At 46.7% G+C, this 18,687-nt stretch overlaps 11 protein-coding genes across 12 annotated transcripts; 6 read left to right on the top strand and 5 right to left on the bottom strand.

Moving 5' to 3' along the window:
• Positions 1–710, top strand: LOC122616033. The gene is made up of 2 exons (XM_043791278.1): positions 1–384; positions 438–710. The coding sequence occupies exons 1-2, from the start codon at positions 314–316 to the stop codon at positions 595–597; spliced, it is 231 nt and encodes a 76-aa protein (XP_043647213.1). The 5' UTR covers positions 1–313; the 3' UTR covers positions 598–710.
• Positions 619–2,541, bottom strand: LOC122616004 (NADH dehydrogenase [ubiquinone] flavoprotein 1, mitochondrial). Its single transcript, XM_043791231.1, has 4 exons — positions 2,415–2,541; positions 1,852–2,208; positions 961–1,795; positions 619–893 (listed from the first exon to the last, which is right to left on the bottom strand). Exons 1-4 carry the CDS (start codon positions 2,524–2,526, stop codon positions 707–709), a joined length of 1,491 nt encoding a protein of 496 aa, XP_043647166.1. The 5' UTR covers positions 2,527–2,541; the 3' UTR covers positions 619–706.
• A 204-nt stretch (positions 2,542–2,745) lies between these two features.
• On the top strand, positions 2,746–3,407 carry LOC122616023 (E3 ubiquitin-protein ligase PPP1R11). Its single transcript, XM_043791266.1, has 2 exons — positions 2,746–3,021; positions 3,074–3,407. The coding sequence occupies exons 1-2, from the start codon at positions 2,820–2,822 to the stop codon at positions 3,355–3,357; spliced, it is 486 nt and encodes a 161-aa protein (XP_043647201.1). The 5' UTR covers positions 2,746–2,819; the 3' UTR covers positions 3,358–3,407.
• On the bottom strand, positions 3,391–5,767 carry LOC122615995 (F-box/WD repeat-containing protein 5). The gene is made up of 3 exons (XM_043791219.1): positions 5,115–5,767; positions 3,637–5,061; positions 3,391–3,577 (listed from the first exon to the last, which is right to left on the bottom strand). Exons 1-3 carry the CDS (start codon positions 5,577–5,579, stop codon positions 3,494–3,496), a joined length of 1,974 nt encoding a protein of 657 aa, XP_043647154.1. The 5' UTR covers positions 5,580–5,767; the 3' UTR covers positions 3,391–3,493.
• A 40-nt stretch (positions 5,768–5,807) lies between these two features.
• LOC122616013 lies at positions 5,808–7,453 on the top strand. Of its 2 annotated transcripts, none has more exons than XM_043791244.1 (4): positions 5,808–5,921; positions 6,088–6,130; positions 6,191–7,057; positions 7,111–7,453. In XM_043791244.1, the coding sequence occupies exons 2-4, from the start codon at positions 6,096–6,098 to the stop codon at positions 7,382–7,384; spliced, it is 1,176 nt and encodes a 391-aa protein (XP_043647179.1). In that variant the 5' UTR covers positions 5,808–5,921; positions 6,088–6,095; the 3' UTR covers positions 7,385–7,453. The 2 variants fall into 2 exon arrangements, with proteins under 2 accessions (XP_043647179.1, XP_043647187.1); XM_043791252.1 differs by lacking the exon at positions 5,808–5,921 and adding an exon at positions 5,928–6,024.
• A 112-nt stretch (positions 7,454–7,565) lies between these two features.
• LOC122626723 (farnesol dehydrogenase) lies at positions 7,566–8,381 on the bottom strand. Its single transcript, XM_043807093.1, has 2 exons — positions 7,668–8,381; positions 7,566–7,607 (listed from the first exon to the last, which is right to left on the bottom strand). Exons 1-2 carry the CDS (start codon positions 8,379–8,381, stop codon positions 7,566–7,568), a joined length of 756 nt encoding a protein of 251 aa, XP_043663028.1.
• A 548-nt stretch (positions 8,382–8,929) lies between these two features.
• LOC122625872 (prefoldin subunit 1) lies at positions 8,930–9,663 on the top strand. Its single transcript, XM_043805918.1, has 3 exons — positions 8,930–9,086; positions 9,182–9,324; positions 9,382–9,663. The coding sequence occupies exons 1-3, from the start codon at positions 9,057–9,059 to the stop codon at positions 9,587–9,589; spliced, it is 381 nt and encodes a 126-aa protein (XP_043661853.1). The 5' UTR covers positions 8,930–9,056; the 3' UTR covers positions 9,590–9,663.
• Positions 9,610–10,530, bottom strand: LOC122625871 (protein-lysine N-methyltransferase CG9154). The gene is made up of 3 exons (XM_043805917.1): positions 10,270–10,530; positions 10,055–10,214; positions 9,610–10,001 (listed from the first exon to the last, which is right to left on the bottom strand). Exons 1-3 carry the CDS (start codon positions 10,408–10,410, stop codon positions 9,631–9,633), a joined length of 672 nt encoding a protein of 223 aa, XP_043661852.1. The 5' UTR covers positions 10,411–10,530; the 3' UTR covers positions 9,610–9,630.
• A 331-nt stretch (positions 10,531–10,861) lies between these two features.
• Positions 10,862–13,804, top strand: LOC122614566 (Krueppel homolog 2). The gene is made up of 5 exons (XM_043789135.1): positions 10,862–11,009; positions 12,262–12,524; positions 12,582–12,831; positions 12,889–13,022; positions 13,085–13,804. The coding sequence occupies exons 2-5, from the start codon at positions 12,304–12,306 to the stop codon at positions 13,308–13,310; spliced, it is 831 nt and encodes a 276-aa protein (XP_043645070.1). The 5' UTR covers positions 10,862–11,009; positions 12,262–12,303; the 3' UTR covers positions 13,311–13,804.
• Positions 13,805–14,029: 225 nt separating this feature from the next.
• Positions 14,030–15,318, bottom strand: LOC122614556 (CD2 antigen cytoplasmic tail-binding protein 2 homolog). Its single transcript, XM_043789125.1, has 3 exons — positions 15,143–15,318; positions 14,891–15,083; positions 14,030–14,825 (listed from the first exon to the last, which is right to left on the bottom strand). Exons 1-3 carry the CDS (start codon positions 15,244–15,246, stop codon positions 14,160–14,162), a joined length of 963 nt encoding a protein of 320 aa, XP_043645060.1. The 5' UTR covers positions 15,247–15,318; the 3' UTR covers positions 14,030–14,159.
• A 389-nt stretch (positions 15,319–15,707) lies between these two features.
• On the top strand, positions 15,708–18,618 carry LOC122616070 (TBC1 domain family member 16). The gene is made up of 2 exons (XM_043791342.1): positions 15,708–17,517; positions 17,630–18,618. The coding sequence occupies exons 1-2, from the start codon at positions 16,033–16,035 to the stop codon at positions 18,251–18,253; spliced, it is 2,109 nt and encodes a 702-aa protein (XP_043647277.1). The 5' UTR covers positions 15,708–16,032; the 3' UTR covers positions 18,254–18,618.
• Positions 18,619–18,687: the final 69 nt, after the last annotated feature.

The following is an 18,687-nucleotide window of genomic DNA, read 5'->3' on the forward strand; positions in this document are numbered from 1 at the left end:
CGGCTATACGCCTATTAACATACCGAACTAAGCCCAACCTAAGATCGTGTATTAATCGGTTATTGGTGAATCTGTAATTATAATTACATTATCAGGCTTCAGTGACTTGGCCGATCACCATGGAATGTTGCATTAATAATTCATAAGTGGGTAAGTGGATATTTAAATGACTTTAAATCAAGGTGTTGCATAATGCTGACACGGCGAATTGTGGGAATCGAACGGTGCTCGGAGCATAGAACTTTACAGCAGCAAATCAGTCGTTCTACGGTCATATAAGCACAAGGTAGCGAAACGAACAGAATTTCCCAAAATGCTTTACAAATCTCTGGTGCTTTGCTTGGCGATTATTTTGTGTATTCCGGCACATTCCGATGCCAAGGAGTATGTGCAACACCCAGCACTAAGTTATCACTACAATTGACAATTATTTGCAGATATCAGTTCATCCCCGCTCGCTGCGAGGAGCGTCCTGAAGTCGGTCAGCAGATCGGCGGTCCCTTAAGCATATGCAGTTTTCCACCAGACTACGCAAAGCCAGATTCAGAGGACATTCAGGCCGTGATCAAACACATAAAAAGCTTGCAATTGGATTAAGTCACACGAAAGTACGAATAATTGAAACGTTTAAAGAACTACACACTTTATATGCATCAAGTCGCGCTCGGGTTCATGAAATCAATAAAATTAGCTATAACTTTGTATCTTAATTGCTGGCGCGCTTCGCATGCAGTTGCATACGTTTCTCAATCTCGGGCCGGAAGTGACGAATGAGGCCCTGGACTGGCCAGGCGGCACCATCACCAAGCGCGCAAATAGTGTGTCCCTCAATTTGTTTGGAAATCTCCCACAGCATATCGATCTCAGCGGGCTGGGCGTCACCCTTAACGAATCTACATCAAGAATGGAAATTGACAGTTAAATTTGCTATAATTACATGTATGTATATTGCGGACTTACCGAGTCATGATCTTGTTCATCCAACCGATTCCCTCTCTGCATGGCGTGCACTGGCCACAGCTCTCATGCTTGTAGAAGGAAATTAGCCTGGCAATCGCCTTTATCACATCCGTCGACTTGTCCATAACGATGATAGCCGCAGTGCCCAGCGATGTCTGAGCAGCGATTAAGCCATCGAAATCCATGATAACATCGTCGCAGACATTTTTGGGTATGATGGGGGTGGAAGAGCCGCCGGGAATGACGCCCAGCAGATTGTCCCATCCACCAGTGACGCCTCCGCAGTGGCGCTCAATCAACTCCTTTAGTGGGATGGACATTTCCTCCTCCACAGTGCAGGGCCTGTTAACATGACCCGAAATGTTGAAGAGCTTGGTGCCCGAATTACGGGTGCGACCGAAACCAGCAAACCAAACACCGCCACGGCGGCAAATAGTTGGTGCAACGGCAACGGTCTCCACGTTGGTAACTGTGGTTGGGCATCCAAAGACGCCCACGTCGGCGGGGAATGGCGGCTTCAAGCGCGGCTTTCCCTGCTTTCCTTCCAACGATTCAATGAGAGCGGTCTCCTCGCCGCAAATGTAAGCTCCAGCGCCTCGGTGCATGAAGACATCGAAGTCGTAGCCTGTTCCGCAAGCGTTCTTTCCAATAAGACCAGCCTGGTAGGCCTCGGCAATGGCCAGTTGCATGTTGGAAGCCTCGTTGTAGAACTCGCCACGAATGTAGATGTAGGCAGCCTGGGCGCCCATGGCGCGTCCAGCAATCAGACAGCCCTCCACCAGCTTGTGTGGATCGTGGCGCATGATTTCCCGATCCTTGCAGGTGCCAGGCTCTCCTGCAAGGGAATACAAAATCAAAAATAGGCCTAGGAACGCAAGCTCCATTTCTCACCCTCATCGGCATTCACCACCAAGTATTTGGGGCGTCCATCGCCAGGCTTGTTCATGAAGGACCACTTCATGCCACTGGGGAAGCCAGCTCCTCCCCGACCGCGCAGGCCGGATGTCTTGATCTCGTTAACGATCCAGTCTGCCCCCTTCAGCACGATCTCCTTGGTTTTGTACCAGTCGCCGCGCTTCAAAGCTCCCTTCAGCCTCCAGTCGTGTCGTCCATAGAGGTTGGTGAAGATGCGGTCTTCGTCCGCCAGCGGACCGAACTTGGTTTTCGTTTGTGGCGGAGGAGTGCCCGGAGGCGGGGCCTGGGTGCTCTGGAACCGCTGCACATGCAGGCTGGCCGGCAAAGCCGCAACTGCAAGACACATTCAGAGTAGATCAATAAATTGCGCAGAATACAGGAAACTTTTGTTTTGCTTTGCGCAAAAATTACATAATTTGATGGCATGGGAATCGGTTGTATTTAAGGCATGGAGAGCTTATGGCAATGGCAAGTTCCTTACGGAACAAGCTAATAGCACTCTTAGGCAACTGGTTTATGGTTAGGTGGCGTTTATTTACCAATCTGCGGCTTTGTTAACAAATTAAATCGCACAATTGCAGCCATTTTCGGGACGACTGACTGACAGCTGAAATGTGACGTTTGTACGCAGCGTTGCCAGATGGTCCGCATAATCTATAGTGCATATTAATCAGGGGACTTCTCTTGTGGAATCAGCGGTAATCAATGAATTATATTCGTGTTGATTAATTAAAAAAAAGTCTTGTATGTATTAAGCGCAATAATAGCCATTTTTAATTTAATTCATAAATGTTTTAAGCCAATAGGTTTCAGTTGATGCTCATTTGAATCCCCTATTCCTCACCTTACAACATTAAGCAGCCCTAGTGTAAACAGGGCTCAAGTACAAAGCCGTCAGACAGTAAATACGTCCACACTGTATATTCTTATTTGTTTTGCTTAAAATGGCTCACAAGCAGAACAATGAGGCAGCCAATGGCACGACAACCGAAATAATTGACGAAACAGATGCCTGTGCTACATCGGAGGCAGGCCGGACCACACCCACTCTCCAGCTCCGCCTGGAACATCCGCGGGATGAACGTCGGGTGGTTTTTCACGCTGGGGTCATCGACAACGAACATTTGAATCGCAAAAAATCAAAATGTAAGCATCCATTATTTCACCGACGATTAAGACTGATATCCTCCCATTCCAGGCTGCTGCATTTACAAAAAACCTCTGGCATTCGGCGAGAGCTCCTCCGAGGATGATGAAGACTGCGAGCACTGCTTTGGCCATCCGGAAAAGCGTCAGAGAAACGCAAAACACAATCACGATCACGGGGACAAACCGTGCGTGGAGGCGTCGCATCCGGACGGGCCATCGACATCAACACAGGCCGTGGACACCAGTCAACCGCCAGCCGAACCTGTTGAATCCCAGGCCGATCCAAAGCCACCAACACAAAGTATTGACTTTGAGCAGACGGGCAGTTTGTAGCACATACTCCAATTTAAATATGTATAATTATAAACGTTAACAACATGGAACCAACTAGCAAGCACTCGGATCTACAAACACAGACGGTGTTTTGGGCAGTAAGAACCACTTGGGGATTTGTAAACGGATGAGGCCTTTAGTTTTTCGGCTTCAACTCAAAAGATTCGCTGACGTTAATGGGGATATTAAACTCCTTAGCCTTTGCCCGTGAGCGCCAGACCTAAAAAAAAACATGGATGCTTACAACTGCAACAGTGAAGATAAAGTAGTGCACCATACCTTAATTGTGTAGTCGTCGCTGGTGGTGACCAGCATCTCCGAGTCGCGAGGATTGAAGGCCACACTATTAACCACATCAGAGTGCTTAAACTTTGCTAGACTGATGCCGTAGTATCTATCCCACAGGTAGGCATGTTGATCTTCCGCTCCACTGGCCACATACTCCTCGCAAACATCAAGGAAGATAAAGAAGCACTCCGTGCTGGGAGTGTAGGCCTTGTGGGCCCGCAGCATGTTGCCTACCCGCTTGAGAGTCATCAAGTCAATTACGTGAATGTCAATCTCTTGGGCAATGGGTGGCGGCTCCAAAGGATTGGTGATCACGTAGTTCTTCGGCCAGGGACGTGTGTTGACGTACAAGTAGCGGTGGTCCGGACTCAGTGCCATGCCAATGATGTGTCCGTGCAAGTCAATTACCTTGTCCACCTTGTCAAATCTATCCTTGACTGACTCATAATCCCACCAGTCTGGATCGGCGCGCGGGGTCTGCTGCTGTTGTTGCTCCGCGGCCCGCTTCGCAGCTATCCTTTCCTTAAGAGTTGGTCCAGGATCCAGCTTTTTGGGAAAGAACACGTTGCGTACGCGCTTGAATCCAATTTGGTGAGGCGTGAAGGTCGTGGAGCCCGTTGAAAAAATTAGATATTTCGGCATACTGTTCTCCATTTCGTCGTATTCCTCTTGTACGTCCATAGAGTCGTACTCCTCGTCGTCGTCTTCGTTCGGCTCATTAGTGGAGGCCACTGCTTTCCTGTATTCCTCTAAGTAGTGTATGGTGGCATCTCCAGGTCTTGTTCTAGATCGGCGCTCGCTGATATCCGGCAAGTAGTTTTCTTCAGGTGTGGCGCTCCTTGTGCGTCGGAGGCTGGCAGCGTGGGATAAAGGATTGCCACTGGCCTGCGAGCTAGATCCCTGATCACCACTGGGTGGCGAGAGCACTGCGCTGGGATTTTCTTGGACGGCTGCCGTGGCCAGGGGATCGTTGCTATCGTCCAGCCATGGACATCTAGCCACCATTATAGCTCGGACCGAGCTGGCGTTCCGGTTGTAAAACTTATATAGCTGGCTCATGATCGGTACATGCTCTGAATCAATTTCTTGGTTGGCCTTGTTCAGCCACAGAACCGAAGTGCTCACCAAGTGCGCCAGCCAGTGCAGGTCGCCCGAGATCAAATATTGGTCACTGAACCAGGTGCCAAAGATGTCATACGGACGATTTACCACCCGGCATCGGAGGTGTGACTCTGTTGCTCCCAAATAGAATACCGCAATCTCCCCGGAAGTAGACTGCGGTGAGCCAAAGTGGACACCGGAGACGAGGAGCAAGGTGTCACTCTGGTTAAACTGTGAGTACTGGGAGTACTTCCAGCTGAACTGTTTCATGTTGTGCGCATACTTCTCCGTACACGGATGCTGGGCGTTCCAGATCTGCAAGTAGGAGTTATAAGTAGAGCTATTGTAAGGCTTCAGTATGCACTTACTATCACATATCCATCCTTAGAGCAGGTTGCGAACATTTCACCGTTGTGGGCAAAGCTCACATGCAGCACTTGGTGCGTGTGGCCGTGGTTGTTCTCCACAGTAGGCTCCAGACGCTGTGCCTGGACAAACGGTATGTGCATTGACAGGCGCTGGTACTCTGACCGCCAGCTCTCGGCCCCCGGCTTGAGCGGAATGCTCGGGGACGCTTTGAAGTGCTCCTGGAACTTGTGGCGCCACAGTATGTCGTCCTTGGCAATGCTGTGCCATCGAACACAGCAGCGGCTCGCCCTCAGCAGATCGGCCACACTCAGGCGCTCAAAGATCATCAAGAGTGCAGGCTCCGGCAGGGCCCACCACCCGAACAAATCTTGTTCAGAGGAGCCATCATTGATTTCCTCCTCCTCCTCCGATGTTTCCACCAGTATGGCCTTACCCAGTCGGGCCTTTTTGAAGGTCACTTCCATGGGTATATTCAATTGGAGGAGCTAGCGCTCCGTTTTACCCAGCAAGTTACGGCCAAACTGATATTTCGCCGTGAATTTGCCCTTAGGTAATAACTGGTTTAGCTCTTTTTGTTCCGCGGCTTCGCAATTAAAGATAACTTTCTCCCTTATTGTTATTGTTTGCGGAGGCCAACGGAACAGCTGTTGAAAAAAACTCGACCACTCTCACTCGCTTCAGTATCGATATCAGCTAATGGTTATCGAAAAACAAGTGGTCATGCAATCGAATTAGAAACCTCGACTAGAGGATTCCCAGTAATAAATTGGCGTAAATTCGATTTGGCAGTCGCAATAGTTGAAAAGGTGAGTCAACATAATCATCAGACTGAGTAGTATTACACAGATATCTAAAAACAATGTAAATATCGGGATCCTACAATATACCCCTTTATCTAAGCAGTACTGAGTATGATTGTTATGTAGAGGCGACGATGAAATACGTAAGGTTCTTAAAATATTCTATTCACAGAACTAAAAATGCCGGCATGTCTGCGCTGCATTAGCCCCAGATGGTGAGTCTATCCATGTATATACGTTGATGAACATGACCAACAGGATTCTGATCTCCTCAGCTTTCAGCAGCTACTGCGTCCATTGGGTCGACATCTGGGATCGTACAGCAAGGCGGTGGTGATTGCGGCTGCCGTAAGAACACCGAGTGCTCCCTTTCGGGCGGAGGAGCAACGACTGGCGGGCCTGGTGGTGGACGAACTGGTCAAACGCACCAGCGTACCACGCGATGAGTACAACAAGCTGATTGTTTGCTCCTCCCTCAAGACCCCTGCTCCAGAGTGCAGGGATCGGCTTGCCAGCGTGGCCCAGGAGTTGGGGCTCAAGTGTGAGACTCTAGCTCTGCAGGACGACGTCTGCTCCATCAGCGGTCTGCAGATGACGCTGGACTGCCTGGAGCGCGGCGAAGACCAGTGTATTATCACGGGGGACACTCGCTGCCAGGTTGTCCAGCCGGAGCACGGTGTTCTGTCCAACGAGCTTATGGCCGTGCAGCAGCCCCGGACTCGCAAGCGAGCTGGAACTGAACTGGCAGCTGAGCCCGAGTTGACGCCCACGCTAGGAGCCGCTGCTTTGGCCTGGACTACTTTGCAGACGGCCCAGCGTTTAAACCTGCAACCGCTTGCCCTGCTACGAGAGTTCGCCGTAGAGCAGGATCACGAGCAGAATATGTACCGCCTAGATGGCAGGGAACCCGTCACGCCCAGTGACATTTACACCTGGAACATGGTCACAGGCACCCAGAAGGGAATACCGGAAAGCATACTTGGGGATCTGCATGCCAATCGCCTGTGCACGCACGACTTCAAGCAAATCACGGCCAGCCACCTGCTAACGCATCTCGTCCATTCTCTTCCTGCAGGCGGACTGGGTTGCGCTTTTATGGGCACAACGGATGGCCGCTCCATGGCCATGGTCCTTGAGAAGCTGTAAGTTTTGACCTCGAATGTGCCTGCCTCTACTAACAAAATTCATTTTGTAGGGTGCCTAGCATAGATCAGGTGGAGGGCCTTCCCTTGCTAACTCTGTATACCAAGGATCCCTGTCCGCTGTGCGACGAGCTTGTCCAGCAGTTAGAACAGGGCTTTGCCGGCAGATACCGTCTGGAAAAGGTTTACATCGACCGGAAGGAAAACGTTAGGTTCCTCCGTCTTTTCAGGCATGACATTCCTGTTCTGTTCTTCAACGGCCAGTTCCTGTGCATGCACCGGCTGAACGAGGAAGCTCTAATGGAGCGACTGGAGGCCCTAAACTAGTCCAAAGATCGTTGGAAAAATTGTAAACAAACAAAATTAAAGTCAGTTACAAGACAATTTATAACTTAAGTTCTACTAAATCGTTTTTGCTAAATATGGGCATGCATGAGTGCATCGTTTTTTCATAATTTTGAATTTATATTTTCCTCTGTAAGGCTATTATAGCCGGTATATGAGAAGATTAAAACATTTCTCCCATAGGCTTGATAGTAATTTCGTGAACCTGAAGATAGGGAATTAAATTGGCTAATACTTTAAAACATGAAAATCGATTTCCGCTTACCTGAACATGAGATGGAGTTCGAAGAGCATACATCACAGCGTCCGCAATGTTCGCTGGTTCGAGTCTGACCATGTCCTTTACGTAAAAATGTATCTCCTCCGGGAAGATGTTCGTGTTCACCGCTCCTGGACAGATGCCTGTAACCCGGATTTTGTTCGAGTGCAGCTGAAACTCCTGCCGGTACGTCTCAGTGATGGCCGTGATAGCAAACTTGGTGGCCGGATATATATTGAAGGACGGCAAAACGTCGATGAAGTTGAGCACCTGGTGTCCTGCTATGCTGTTGATGATCAGAACATGGCCTTCGCCGCCCCTCCGTTTCATGTTATTGAACGCCTCGCGGGTACACCACACCACGCCCATCACATTGGTGTCAATCACCTCTTTAAGCTTCTGTGTATTGCCCGGAGTAACCAGTTCCGTCTCCCGAGTGATGCCAGCATTGTTCAGCAGTACGTCGGCGCCCTCCAGCTCCCGTTCGATCCAGTCAAAGGAGCTCTGCACCTGGTCTTCTTTGGAGACATCGCAGCGCCGCGGTATGAAGTTGCCCCGCAGATCCGTGGGAAGACTGTCCCTGAGCTCCTTTAGCTTGGCCTCCCGACGTGCCAGGCCAACCACCCGCAGTCCAGCCCCTATCATAGCCCGAGCACAGGCGGCGCCTATGCCTCCGCTGGCTCCTGTTACCACAGCCAGTTTGTTCTGCCACCGCTCCATGCCGTCATGTAAATGAAGAGCTGATGCAAGTCAGAAGCCCGCATCGTAAACTTAGGAGCAGTTCCATGGCTTCTTTCCTCGCAATTGAGGTTAATCGCCCACGGTCAAATGTTGCAGGTTGTAGACTCAATTATTTCCTAATACATAGTATATGGGAAGAAAGATTTAAAAATTTGGGACAGGATTAAGACCTTAAGTTATAATCTAACTCTCTTAGATTATACTCTAACTTTTATATTGTAACTTTTGCTTAAAAGAAATGTATTTAGAAACTTTAAAAGCCTTTAAAAAAATAAACGTTACGAAATGAATTTTCAATTTATAAAATAGCTTCAACTTATAAATTTCATTTAAAATTGTATTCCTACAAAATTTGAAAACATTTTTATAAGCAGATGGTGTCCAGTTGCATAAATTAAAATTATATGGTATATTTATTTAAATTCTAAAAATTCATGATAAGCTTTCGAATTTACGTTTGCCGCGAAAAATGTCATCGATAGAGCAGGGCTTACTATCGATATTTTTAACCACCAGGAGGCAGACCGAACTCCCATCACTACTAAAGTAGAAAAAACCATAAGCTTCCCGCAGGTGTTGCGATTTTCATTAAATTTGCTACAAATTCAAACGATTTGCATTCATACATCTGTGAAGGATTAGTTAACAGACATAATGGCACAAATGGACCAAGAGTTGAAGAAGGTGAGCGGAAGGCAAGTTGCCAAAAGGGCGTTTGCCGACTGGGAGCGCGTGCTATCCGAAAGAACTTACTCATACACGGCTGATTTTGCCCACAGGCCTTCACCGAGATGCAGATCAATAAGCTGGAGACCACTAAGAAGATCAACATGATCGACATGAAGTGCGACATGGTAAAGACGGGCAAACACAAGTACCAGCTGACGGAAAAGGGCACCAGCAGTTTGTCCGACGACACAAGGTGACTGAAACCACGATTAATCATCTCCAGATGTCTAATTGAACTGTTTCCCTACAGAGTTTACCAATCCGTCGGTCGCATGTTCCTGCTGACCGATGTGCAGAATATGCGCGAGGACCTTAAGGCTAAGCAGGAGAAGTGCGACAAGGCGATAGAACTGCTGGAGAAGAAGAAGGAGTTCCTGCAGAAGTCACTTAAGGACCAGGAAGACGGCCTGCGCGAGCTGGTGCAACAGCGCAAAGAAGCCGATCAGACATCGAAATAGACTACAACTTTAAACTGGCATTTATCCCTCAACGCAATTGCTTATTTATTTTCAATATACTCGTCTAAATTGAAGTTGGCGTAGCTGACAAACTCGTTGCCCAGATTGCGTTCGTGTTCCGGGCGAAAGGTGCACTTAAGCACGGGCAGGCGAGCGGTCAGCCAAGGCTCCACCACCTCACCGGAGCAGAGGATCACCTTACTTTCTTTCTGGTTTCGCTGCAGCCTGGTGATTATTTCACTTGTTTTGGCGATGCACTCCTGGGACAGGAAGGGTGGGTCGGCCACGATGAGGTCATACTGGTGGTGGTGCTCTTTGAGGTAGTCCGGGTTGCTTCCTACGCAGTTCAAGTCGTAATGCACAAAATCCGTGCCGTAGGCTTCGAACCGCTGATCGAACTCGAAGATGTGGACTAAAAGATATAGTGATAGCCATCGTCAAAAGTCGTTTAACTTTTCCGCTTACCTCTGTCATGTATGTCTCTTATGTCCTTGTAAAGCGACGGGCAGGAAAGCAGTGCTATACTAAAGTCACCCGAATCCTCCGTGCGCTCCGCCAGAAGCTTACGCACAACATCCCGCAAAGTGTGTTTGGTTTCCGTGCTGTACCAGAACTGACTTAATTGCTGCAAGCGGATAGACGTCACCACGAGTTTTTAAGGTATTTGCAGGTGTTCTTGCCCAATCCTCCTCGAAGTGGGCATCCTTGCCGGTCTTGTTGGTAATTTGATTCTCTTCTTCGGCTTCGCGCTTTGATCGCTCCAACAGGAATTCGTTGAGAATGGCCAAAGTGTCGGCGGGGAGCGAGATGTCATCGTCCATGATGAATTGAAACCCTAGAGCATTCAAATCAAAATAAACCAAAATGTGCGTTTAAAGATTAGAGGTGCGAAATTCGCGATACAAATTTGAACATATTGGGGGGACTCCTTGTAATTGTCTTTGACGCTCATTTTAAATTGTCAAATCGTATGCTAACTTAAAACTGTTACAAAATAATGTTACTTTTAGAAAAGAATATATTTCAAGCTTATGCATATTCCATTTTTCCATTTTTCAAAAATATTGGATAACGCCCATTAATATACATATTTTTACGATATACATATATACTTTTTACAAATTTAAGATTATTTAAAAGCAACATGGCTTTTCAAGAAACTTGTATAATAACTGTTTTGAAGAATATATTTTTAAATTTGGCTGCATATTTAGTCGTTGTAACAAACCGATAAGGATCGGTGGCAACCCTGTGCGCATGCTAGTTCTTTCTATCGAGCTGGTTCAGCTCCGCCCGTCCATCTCTAGTTCGCACGGGAGACCCGACCAAACTGATACGTATTAATTTACGAGAAAAATTTGTGTTTAATTTGAAGTCACACCATATCACAGGATAGAACATACCTGCTGCTTAGTTCGAGGTAAGAGGCTGTCCTACGCAAATTAAGGAAAATCAGTGCCTTGCCATTACTGCGGCGTAAAACGGATTTTCATTGACATCCAAGTGATTAAAGACCAACTTTCTTCGCTCAACGTCGTTTCAAAATCGGATAAAAATGTGGCTGGCCCAGTGATTATATTGGTGAATTATGCAGGTCGGCATGTGGACTCGCTCCGCGACTTCCGGGCAGGGGAGGAAGCTTCCAATTTCGGAGCGCAACCGAACCGAATTTCCACAGCCCGGCGCGAAGAGCCCTGCACTTTGATTTCGTTCCCGTTCATTGCGGAGTTCAGTCGGGTCAATCAGCCTCAATTTGCGAGCGGTACCTTCCAAATCTCTGACGTGTACCTGTGTCCGTTTGATCTGCCCATTATGTGACATCATGGCGCACATATTTTCATCAGATTGGGCTTTCGACTCGGTGTGCATGAATAATGTGCCCCCCGCTAGTGCTACCTAAAGTTGACTAGCTGACCCACTTCCGTTAAAGGACCCTCCGTCCACAGATCCCAATCGATACGGCTGCCCCACTGCCCGTGTCATTACTCACCAGGTATATTGAAAGTACACGTAGGATGGACCCACTCTGTTGGGTTTACTTCATCGCCCCCCTTCCACTTGTTGCCACCTGTTTGTGTTTCAATATTTTGACGTGTATTTCGTAACAACATGCACATCGTGCGGTGTCTTGCAGTTTTCTCTTCGAGCTTCGTATCGAAATCTTAGCGCTTAACGCGCTAGACATCGTAAACCGCATACCTAAGAAATATAATTGTCGAACCGTAAGAGTACATTATAGTTTAGCGATGGCTCTACTGTTTTCTTTTTCGGTTGCCTCATGCAAAGCACTGTCCATAATGGTGGGCAAGTCATCTTGGCCAAAGCGAACATTAAAACGCCTTCTGGGCAAGCCCGTTCTCGTTTTAAGTGCGTTTGGCAACGACTTTCCATTTGACTGGTTTAACAGTTGGCCCTAACTTTCAATTAAGATCTGGAGCGCGTGCCACTGAGGCACTAAAAAGCGGAGTTCAGTGTAATCCTGGAGTCATAGAGGGCAGATCTTGTGGGCTATTAGGTTTGACACTAACACTCAGATAACGCCGCGGTTACTTGCCCGGGTTCTCTTATCGCTACCTGTGCCCAAGATAGCAGCCAAATTCCCGCCGATAAGGCCGAAAGTAACCTTATAACGATTTTCTCTTCATTTCTGCCTTTTCATAACTGACTTGCAGACTGAATACTGAACAGTAAGCAAGCACAGAAGCTACTTCATCATGAGCACACCCACCGACCAACCACCGCGCTCCGAGGGCGCCGAGACCAACAGCTCTGAGGGATCCTCACAGCAGCAGGAGCAACCGCAGCAATCTCAATCACAGAACGTACCGGCCAAGCTGCTGCAGCATTTCCAGACAAACCGCATCGATTCCGCGTTATGGGCACTACGTCTGTTGGTTATCTTCTTCACCGTCAGCTACGTGCTGCCCATCTTTATGTGAGTACTGGCGTTTTCCACACTGACCTATTCTAATTGTCATATACTTCGCCACAGCTCACAACAGAGCGCATTCACCAAGGTCTTGCTGGCCAATGCCGCCATCTCTGCCTTGCGTCTGCACCAGAGAGTACCCGCCTTCTCGTTCAGTCGGGAGTTCCTTGCTCGACTGTTCGCCGAGGACTCGTGTCACTACTTGATGTACTCCCTGATCTTCTTCAACATCCGGCCTTCGCTGCTGGTTCTGATTCCCGTGCTGCTGTACTCAGTTCTGCACGCATCCAGCTACTCCCTTAAGCTGCTGGATGTAAGGAAAGAAATATTTACAAATGTGGCACTTGTCTAATAAGACATTTACTTTCAGCTGATTGGCCAGAACTCGTGGTGGGGTGCACGTTTCATCATCTCTCTAGTGGAGTTCCAGGCGGCGAATATCTTGAAGGCCACTGCATTCTGCGAGATCTTCATCATGCCCTACGCCATTGTGCTGACCTTCATGTGAGTTCTGACGCATATCTTTTGTGTAGAATGCACTTAACACAATATACTTTTTATTTCAGGAACCACGCTGGACTGATGACCTTCATTATTTACTACCACTATTTGGTAATGCGCTACAGCTCGCGCCGCAATCCCTATCCGCGCACCGCTTTTGCCGAGCTGCGTATAACCTTCGAGGCGCTGGCCGCCCGCTCCCCGCCCGCCGTTGGCAAGATCATTCGTGGAGGTATCGGGTTCGTCAACCGCTTGGCGCCGCAGCCACAGCCGGCTCCAGCGCAAGAGTAGGCACGACTAGCAACCAGCGGAAAACAACAATCAAAAGACATATGAATAAGCCTATTTAAATACCAGTTCACTTGCATAGACGTTTACACTGGAGATTGGGGTTCATCCGTTTTAATTGTTAGCCGAAATTCATTGCACCTTTTCGAAGTGAAACTCGTTGATTTACACCAGACTTTTTCGGCATTTAAGTTTAAATTTATCTATGTATTATTGTAGTTTTCGAGTACATCATGCTTTTTTCAATCACACACAATGTGGACACGCACGAATTCCGCCATGGAGGATCAAGGGCGCGTATTATTATATTTATATCCCAAACAAATTTCAATTTGTTTTACTTTAACTTATATGTTCAAAATACTGATCAAAGTCAAAACCTGGACGGATAATGCTGTTAATAATTATTTACATATATTTTATATGAATGTGTAAAGATTCGAAGAACAAAACAAAGTACAGTAAAATTAAATAAAGAGAAAAATTTGAGAAGGTAATTAAATTTATGCATTTGTTTTTATTGATTTATATTGTGTTTTGATCGTCGCTTTGAGCGGGCTGCTGGTATCCGAACGAAACATGAGATGCGTCTACTATTGTTCCCGAGATTTCGACGTCCGTGCGGACATAATTTTCAACAAATCTACTATATCCTTTAATTCTACGAGTAAATCGGGTATAAATTCTTTAGCATATCTGGCCAAATTTAAGCGTAGACATGATCAATCAATTATATGAACTTTATTTTAACTTCAAACCAAGTGTAAATTAAATGAAACCTCATGTAAAGCATACAGTTATTACAGAACCAAGTCTTTTAAAACCACAAATTTAATAATCCTTACCTAAGGGCTACAAGTACAAATCGAAATCTATGCGGTTGCTAGTATAGAAATTGGTGTTTTCCCCGCATTTCCGCACATAGACTCCGTTTTTGAAATACTTCTCTTGAGACCATTTCAACATTTTCTCCGTGGAAAAGGGGCCCTGGATTTCAGTCTCCTCCTGCGACCATTTAAATTCCCAGGTCACCTCCGAGGTAGTCGTCGTTGGTTTGGAGCTATCATTTGATGCCTTGGACCGCTCCAATTCTTTTGTTTCGAAATTATCTGCATACATATCAATATCGTCGGCTACTTTGGGTTTGCTTGTTCCTGGCAAATCTGCGATCTTGGCCTTGATGCTTTCGTAGGTATCCTGATATATATCCATATTCCCCGTTTTGGAAAGAATCTCGTTGGCCAGCTCGGTAAGCTGAGAGATTTCCTGTGTCTTTGGGTCAACAATGCCGGCCTTTTTCTGCTTAATCCTTTGAAGGGTTGTTAGGACGGGACGCTGACTTCCAAGACGCTGCAGGGCCATCTTAACGGTTTCACCCTGTTTCATAAACTCAAGCATTTTCATCAGGTTCATGGACAAGTTAAAGGCCTTGCCCGCGGGTTCGTTCTTATCCTCATCTGAAGAGTTTGAGTTTTGGTCATCTTTGGCGGGGTCGAAGGCGTTCTTCTGTGTGCCTATCTGTTATACAAATATTTATTACAAAGTGAATGTTTGCGTGATTGCAACTATGATGGAATATTTACCTTAACCCAGTCAATGTTGTCCAACCAATTGTCCTTTGCTTCCGTCTCCTTGTTCCAATGGTAGTGACCGTCTTTGTCGAAGTGCCCCTCTTCCAGTTCTTCCTTCATATTAAAGGGTGTTACCTTTACATCGTCTTCCACTTTTGCCACGCCCTCCTCACCGCCTTCAATGTCGCTGTCATTGAGATATTCCCTGCAAACAAAAAGTACCGAAATCAAAACAATCAATTGTTTGCAGGTTCTAAGCATTACCTTTCGTAGTCGTCAGAATCCTCCTCATCAGAGTCAAGCGTGTGTTTTTTAAAGGATTCTTCTTGCATTTTTTGGGATGCCGGGTGCTTTCTTTTGCTCGCCATTTAATGAATTATAAAAAGCTCAAAACAAACCTAAGGCAATGTAAATACTTTCACGCGTTTATTGATTCTAATTACCTTGGTAAAGGTAAATATGAATATATCGATAGGTAGACAGTATATATGAACATATCGATAGGTAATAGAAAACTATTATGTTCCAAGCCCAATGTTCCGTAGTTGCTAAATTGTCTTTTAAATATATTTAATTTATGTTTATATATTATGTTTTGTATTCCATGTTAATAATAGTTTTATAAGGAACAACATTATAAGAATAGACGTAGTCTTTCTCGATAAGCAAACTAAATTAAGAGATATGTAAATACAAATACTAGTATTTAATTCATCATCTGTTTTGAAATGTATAGCTTGTCCTTGCAGTTTCTATATGTATCTAAAACCCAAAAATCAAAAACAGTTTTTTAAATATCGAAACAAGTTTTAAAGCCATGGACTGTTAACTGCGCCTGCGCTGAGTTTTCACGTAAATTCTTTTCCTCCAATGTCATCCTGCTTGTGAGAGGTCCCTAGAATCAAAAGTTAACAGTTTTTATTTAACCAATCCGCTGTGTTACAATAAATTGTCAGATAAATGGTTTAGACAACCATTTCCTAAAATTATGGTAACCAGCGACCGCCATAATCAAATAAAGATCCGCCAAACCAAAAGCTAACCAGAGAAAAAAGTCCCCCATCCGCCTCACTAGCAAAGACGTAAAGATTACTCCGTAAAGGAAACCTCATTCACCATATAGTTACCCGCTCAAGGATATAAAATTCGAGACCATGCCCATAGGAAGCATTATCAAAAAGGCTTCCAGTTTTATACTGGGTGACGAGAGATTGGACAGAAAAATCGATATTTCTTACGAAGACAACGAAATCCTCTTCTGCAAGAACAACGTCTGCATCCATCCGCCCACAATCGCCCGCGATGAGTCGGATATACTGCACAATCCGGGCTATCTGACCTGTACGACAAAGACCTTCGTGGATCAGTATAATAGCGCCAAAAGGCCGACGCTTCTGCTCACCTGGATACCAAATTCATCGCTATGCAAGTACACCAATTTGAACACCGACGATTGCCGGGGTCAGTGCAATCCGAGGAGCAGGTCGCCGGACTCCCGAAACGGCTACTGTCAGGTGACCATACCGCAGACGATTAAGGAACAGGACATCCGGGAGGAGGACGAGAGCGCGGCGGATATGCAGGAGCTGAAGAACGAACTGCAACCACTGCTGGGTGGCCAAACCGCATCCATAGATGACCTGACCGCTCTGCTGAAGAATAACCCCATTACATCGGTGAACATAACTATCTCCAATCCGCAGATTGAGAACAGCAATATATCGCAGTCCTTCAACTGCATCACTATCCGGCCGGATGGGAATAATTGCTCCGATTGCACGAATGGTTCTGGAGTGGCGGATGGCGCGGCAGCCGATAACCCAAAGTGGACGACCCCGGAACTGCTGGCCTTCAAGCACAATCTGGAGTTTCCGGATAGCGGCAATTCGACGCCGGCCGATCGCCAAAAATCCGCGATGAAGTGCCGCCATTTTTCCGTTGACCTGAGTCAAATGCGATCGCTGCGCCTTTTCTTCAACGACGACAACTGTACTTCCGGTCAGTTGGTTATCGCGTCGCGGGAGTCGCAGTACAAGATCCTTCATTTTCACTACGGCGGCTTGGATCACCTGGCCCAGGTTCTGCACCAGTGGCACTGCTTTCTGCACAACATTACATCGGAAACGGGCCAGGATAAGTTCGATTTGCCGTACAGACACTTCATGGTCTGTCGGCCGGAGGTCAAGAAATCCGAAATGCATCCGGACGAGGGCGATGTCAAGAAGATAACCACTAACTTTTTCTACGGCACGCTGCTCAATGAAAAGGGGCAGATCGAGGACGACTTGCTGCTCCGGAAGTGTGTCTTTTTCGGAGGATTGGAGAAGAGTCTGCGAAAGACGGTGTGGCCATTCCTCCTTAAGTGCTACTCATTCTCCTCTACATTCGAGGATCGCGCTGTGCTCATGGACATAAAGCGGCAGGAGTACGAGGAAATTACGCGAAAGCGCCTGTACTCCATGTCGCCGGAACAGCAAATTCACTTCTGGAAGACCGTGCAGATTGTTGTGGAGAAGGATGTGGTTCGAACGGATCGCACCAATCCTTTCTTCTGCGGCGACGATAATCCCAACACCGAGGTCATGAAAAACATTCTGCTAAACTTTGCCGTATACAACACCGGAATGTCATATTCCCAGGTGGGTCCCAGATCTCTTTAATGGTCAGCCCAGCATTTCCAAATGTCCTATCTATATTATTCAGTTTAAACAATCGAGAACGTCTTTAAATATATATTTTTATAACCTACAGGGTATGAGTGATCTCCTTGCGCCTGTCCTGTGCGAAGTTCAAAACGAGTCCGAGACCTTCTGGTGCTTCGTGGGACTGATGCAGCGGGCCTTCTTCGTGTGCACTCCCACCGACCGGGATGTGGACCACAATCTGAGCTACCTGCGCGAACTGATCCGGATAATGCTGCCGCACTTCTACAAGCACCTGGAGCAGCACAACGATTCCATGGAGCTGCTCTTCTGCCACCGATGGCTGCTGTTGTGCTTTAAGCGCGAATTCACCGAAGCGGTGGTCATACGGATGTGGGAGGCGTGCTGGTCGAACTACTTGACGGACTACTTTCATCTGTTCCTCTGCCTGGCCATCATCGCTGTCTATGCGGACGATGTGGTTGCCCAGAATCTGCGCCCGGACGAAATGCTGCTGCACTTCAGTTCGCTGGCTATGTACATGGACGGCCAGCTGATTTTGCGGAAGGCGCGCGGCCTACTCCACCAGTACCGGCAGCTGCCGAAGATTCCGTGCACCTTGAGTGGCCTGTGCAAGCGATGTGGTCCAGGGATGTGGGACTCCGAGCATCGCCCGGCGCTGGAGTGCGTGGGCCACAGTGATGACGAAAAGTGCTCGCTCTCTATTGACTAGTTATCTAATATTTACACTGTTTAAACTCAGCAATAACTATTGTTGGCGACTGATATAATTCGTCATTTACTATTAGCACATGTATTATGCTTTGATTTTTTTTTGTTTGCTGCCGTGCTTGGCTCTCCAAATGAATTTAGCCGTTTACTACGTTTAAACGCCCGCTTTATTTGCAATGGATAATGTTGAAAGTTACAGATTGGCCTTATTTGCGAATATTTTATCCATTTATATTATTACTAATTACTTAAAGCTTATTTATAAACAGAGTACGTGGTTTGTAAAACTTAATTTCGCAAAAAACTGGCAAATAAACGTAGTATGCAATTATTGTTTCTGGTTATTAGCTTATTTATAATCGGCTATACCCAAGATACACAAAAATGTAAAAATAAAACAAGCAAGCAAAGTATTACGAATAATTGGAATAAAGT

Source organism: Drosophila teissieri, chromosome 2L, assembly GCF_016746235.2.
Source record: "Drosophila teissieri strain GT53w chromosome 2L, Prin_Dtei_1.1, whole genome shotgun sequence".
NCBI lineage: Eukaryota > Metazoa > Arthropoda > Insecta > Diptera > Drosophilidae > Drosophila > Drosophila teissieri.